This window comes from Xiphophorus maculatus, chromosome 20 (assembly GCF_002775205.1).
Source record: "Xiphophorus maculatus strain JP 163 A chromosome 20, X_maculatus-5.0-male, whole genome shotgun sequence".
NCBI classification, from domain to species: Eukaryota; Metazoa; Chordata; class Actinopteri; order Cyprinodontiformes; family Poeciliidae; genus Xiphophorus; species Xiphophorus maculatus.
In genome coordinates, this window is record NC_036462.1 from 25124345 (window position 1) to 25128345 (window position 4001).

A 4001-nucleotide genomic window follows, 5' to 3' on the forward strand; every position below is an offset into this window, starting at 1 on the left:
TAGGGGGGACCTAAAAATTAATTCTTTTTTTTTTCCTGAGATAAATGGCAGATTTATTTTTTTGTTCTTTGTTTCTTTTGCCTTTTCAATTTGATATAATTTAAATGCAAACGTTTCTTCAATGATTTTTTTTTGGGGGGGGGACAATTCAGGACTTTTCCAAGATTGGGGGGGTCCGCCCCCCATACCCCCAGGATTTACGCCTATGTTTATAAACTTAATTTGCTTTAAGCTTCTCTCTAATTTTATTCCTGACCTTTCTCCTATTCTGGTGTGCCCTTTGCTCTTCATGATGCCATTTGCACATAGACGTTGGATGTTAAAATGTGTCAATATTTGTTAAAATCTGAGCACCATGAATGCATTTGTAAGGCAGTTTTAGCACAAAGCAAAATGAAAACTTAAAAGGCATATGCTTTTCCGCTTTTATGGAAAATCTATGCAGAAGCTTAGTATTCTAACCTTGGTAGAATAACTCATGTTGGTAACTGTATCCGTCTATCATTTTGAGAAATTTCCATTTTATTTCTCATATCAACTAACTTGTCAAACAGTCCTCTGTGCAGTACATAAGTACCATGAAACAAATGTGCATATAGCCAAAAGTCAGGGCCAAAGCCTTTATTTCCAGCAGAGATACATGTTTCAATATTACCAGTTCCAGTTTTCCAAAACTGCATGGTCAGGAAGCCTCACCCAAAAAGGAGCATGAAGGAGAAACTGGGGATTGGTCAGCTGCATTCAGCTTCCCTCAGTCAGTGTGGGTGTTGTCAGTGGTGTGCTGTTAAGGCTGGGGTTGAGTTTGGGGTTTGGGAGTGGGTTGGGGATTAGGGCTGGGATTTGGGTTGGGCGGTGCAGGGGAAGGGTCGGGAGCTGGGGCAGGAGCAGGACCAGGGGCAGGGGCTGGGGCCGGTGGAATATAACACCCTCTCTTATGCCACTGCATGTCCCGCACACGTCGGACGGACTGGATCTGAGGTGCAGTGGCTCCCCAAGCATTCCAGTGCTTGAAGTCTCCATGTTCAAAAACGTACTGGCGCCCTCTGTAGCCTGGATATGTGTATCCCACCCACCTTCAAAAGAACAACAGCAAATTACAAATCATCACAAATCCTTAAATACTCTTCAGGTGCATCTGTCCTATTGCTCTAAGCCTTTCAGTTTTTCAGTTCTACCCTTCAGGCCATTGGAACAAATCCATTATTCTTTGTGACTGAGAAGGTATATCTTACGTTCCAGAAATAGCCTTAGCACTAGCCACACGGTCTTGGAAGCCATGAACCCAAAGGCTGGGTACGTCATCATCAACAATCTCCATCTTTCGTCCTTCAAATCCTGCATTCTCAAACAGGTGCAACTTGTGATCTCCACTTTCCTGAAGAGAGAAAGAACACGCTTACTTATGTTGCACTTAAAATCCGCAAAAGAGCCACGTTTAAATGCTACTTACCACTTTAAGAGGCTTGAAGGAGCTCAGGATGTAGCTACTCTGGCAACTGGTCCAGGTGCTCCACCGAGGATACTCTCCTTTCTCGAGGACAAACTGCTCCCCACCAAAACCCAGGCATTCAAACCCTACCCATCTAACAACACAGACATACCGCATTACATAAAACTGCCAAATTGTAATATGAGCAAACTCAAAATGACAGAATGATATTTAAAGGCAGATGAGAGTCACTCACGGTCCTGACTCCACAATGACCGAGCCAACTCTTGGGGTCTTTTCCAACACGTCTTTACACTCGCCGGACAACTCCACCCTTTTCCCACGAAAGTTCTCAAACTCAAATACAGCCAACTTCAAAAAAAGGAACAGGTGAAGGTTGACAGTGTTGTCCAAATGCTACTAAATTCAATTTAATGGTGTGTGTGCTGAAAGCACCTTATATGTGGCTCCAGCACCTCCTTGGCCCTTCTCTGCAGGCAGCTGGTCTGGGGTTCCCTGCTGTTCTGTCATGTTTTCTCTAGCAAAATCACATAGTTTAGGGCAAATTAAGAGCAACTTGTGTGTTTCAAAACTTTGATCCCAGTAGGTTCAATTTGCACAAACCAAAACAGCTTTTACAATTTTAAGATCACATATTGCCTTTAAATTTTGGTAAAAGCAGATCATTTCAGATATTTATTCAGTAAAACTTGCATTATGAGAAGGATTAATTTACCTGGATGGCTTGTGCTTTACTGCACCCCGAACAAGCCACGCTCTCCGTCTTTCCTTTTGTCTTGTCTTTTTGCCTCCTGCCTGTCTCAGTTTGAGGGTGTGTGTGGTTGTGGAGGCCTGGCGAGCGGTCGGTGGATGCCAGTGGGGGTATTTATGGTTTATTTCTGGCCACAGCAGCAAAAAGCCTGTTGATACAGCAAGTCTGTCGCACCCATTGTGTCCATCACATTGCATCTCAATAGCTTTGCCCTCTGTCCCTGGCACTGTGGCAACTGCTGGTCAGGTTTGCCCAGGCTGCCATCCTGATCATGATCCTACAGGAGCAAATGTACTGACCGCCAGCCAAGAGCATCAACACAGATAAATCTCACTCAGCACTATTGCATCAATCCAGCTTTTTTTTTCTTTTTTGCATTTGTCATAGCCCAACCAAAATCATTCAGCTTAATTTCCTTTACCTCCTATATCGTTCAAAAGTTTAATGTACATTTCACAGTTTGGACTTTCACAGTTCTGTTCATTTGTGTATCATGTTATTTGTGTAATAGATCTGACTTGTTCTGTTAGAACTGAGTAATGCATGTCATAAAGATGATCACAAAATTGTTTTGCAGAGGTTTACATGTGTTAGTGATCAATGGGACAGCAATAGGCTGGTTTAGGCCATACTGCTCTGACATATTTGAAAATCTTCTTTAAGTGCCAGAGTTAGTGCTGGTGTACCACAGGGGTTAGTGCTTCAACTCGTTCTCTTTATTCTCTTTTTCTTTATAAATTTTTTTATTTAACCTTTATTTTACCAGGATAAAAAAACATATGCATTCTAAATCTATATATCATATACCCCCTCGCAGAATGAGCTGGACAGTGTCACAAGTGAGGCGATGTCTGAATTTTCCTCGTTGACCTGTTGCCCCTGCAACTGAGGTTGTACATATCTGCAACTTCAGATATGTGGAAGACATGGATGGATGGTTGGATGGATTGAATTCAACTGCTATGGTGACGATATTCACCCAATCTTGTTATTAGACGACAGGCATGTCCTGAAGAAATTAAAGGTTGAATTACCTCAGATTTTCTGGTTTTATATTCAGAAAAGACAGAGGTTGTTGTATTTGGAAACGATCATCTGAAGAACAAACTGCTTAGCCAGGCACATACTTTGGATAGCATTAAGTTGGCTTCCAGTGTTAATACAAAGAACCTTGAACATGCGGTTGGTCTAGGACGTATCCATTAAATCCCATCAACATAAGCATCCTGTCTCAGATGGCTGCATGAAACACTGCAGCCATATAAGCAGCCATCTTTTTTTTAGACAGAGCCACTACTTAACATATTGTTAAAATTATGTCTGCAGTCCTGGACCAAGTCTCTGCTGTTTTTGGTCCCTCTTGATCCTCAATTGAACATGGCAGATGTGTGTTGATGCTGAGACTGGTTCTGCTGGAGCAGGTAAAAATGAAAGACTTGTTTTCACTGCCGCATGTTTTGCTCATGACGTGGGTTGTATATCATATGTACAGTACAACATGTATGATGATTTATGTTGTATATTATGATTATGATACAATTAGAGTAATGTGACTGTACGACTGGACTGGATTGAAATGAAATAACTTTTGAAATGAATTTGGACACATGGTGACACCCTATTTGTAAAGCGGAAGAACAGTTGTTTTAATTTGGCACTATATAAATAAGCTAGTATGAATTATGTACATCGTTTAGAATTGATAAATCAAAAAGTATTAAAAAACAAAAACAAACCCAGCTTCACTTTCTTAATACACATGAAATATGTACTTTCCCACCAAAAGAACACTCAAACCTA

The 4001-nt window shown here is 41.3% G+C and overlaps 1 protein-coding gene across 1 annotated transcript; it reads right to left on the reverse strand.

Moving 5' to 3' along the window:
• Nucleotides 1–590: 590 nt before the first annotated feature.
• On the reverse strand, nucleotides 591–2413 carry LOC102221633 (beta-crystallin B3-like). Its single transcript, XM_005797944.3, has 6 exons — nucleotides 2166–2413; nucleotides 1886–1967; nucleotides 1686–1801; nucleotides 1451–1583; nucleotides 1233–1375; nucleotides 591–1073 (listed from the first exon to the last, which is right to left on the reverse strand). The coding sequence occupies exons 1-6, from the start codon at nucleotides 2396–2398 to the stop codon at nucleotides 785–787; spliced, it is 996 nt and encodes a 331-aa protein (XP_005798001.2). The 5' UTR covers nucleotides 2399–2413; the 3' UTR covers nucleotides 591–784.
• Nucleotides 2414–4001: the final 1588 nt, after the last annotated feature.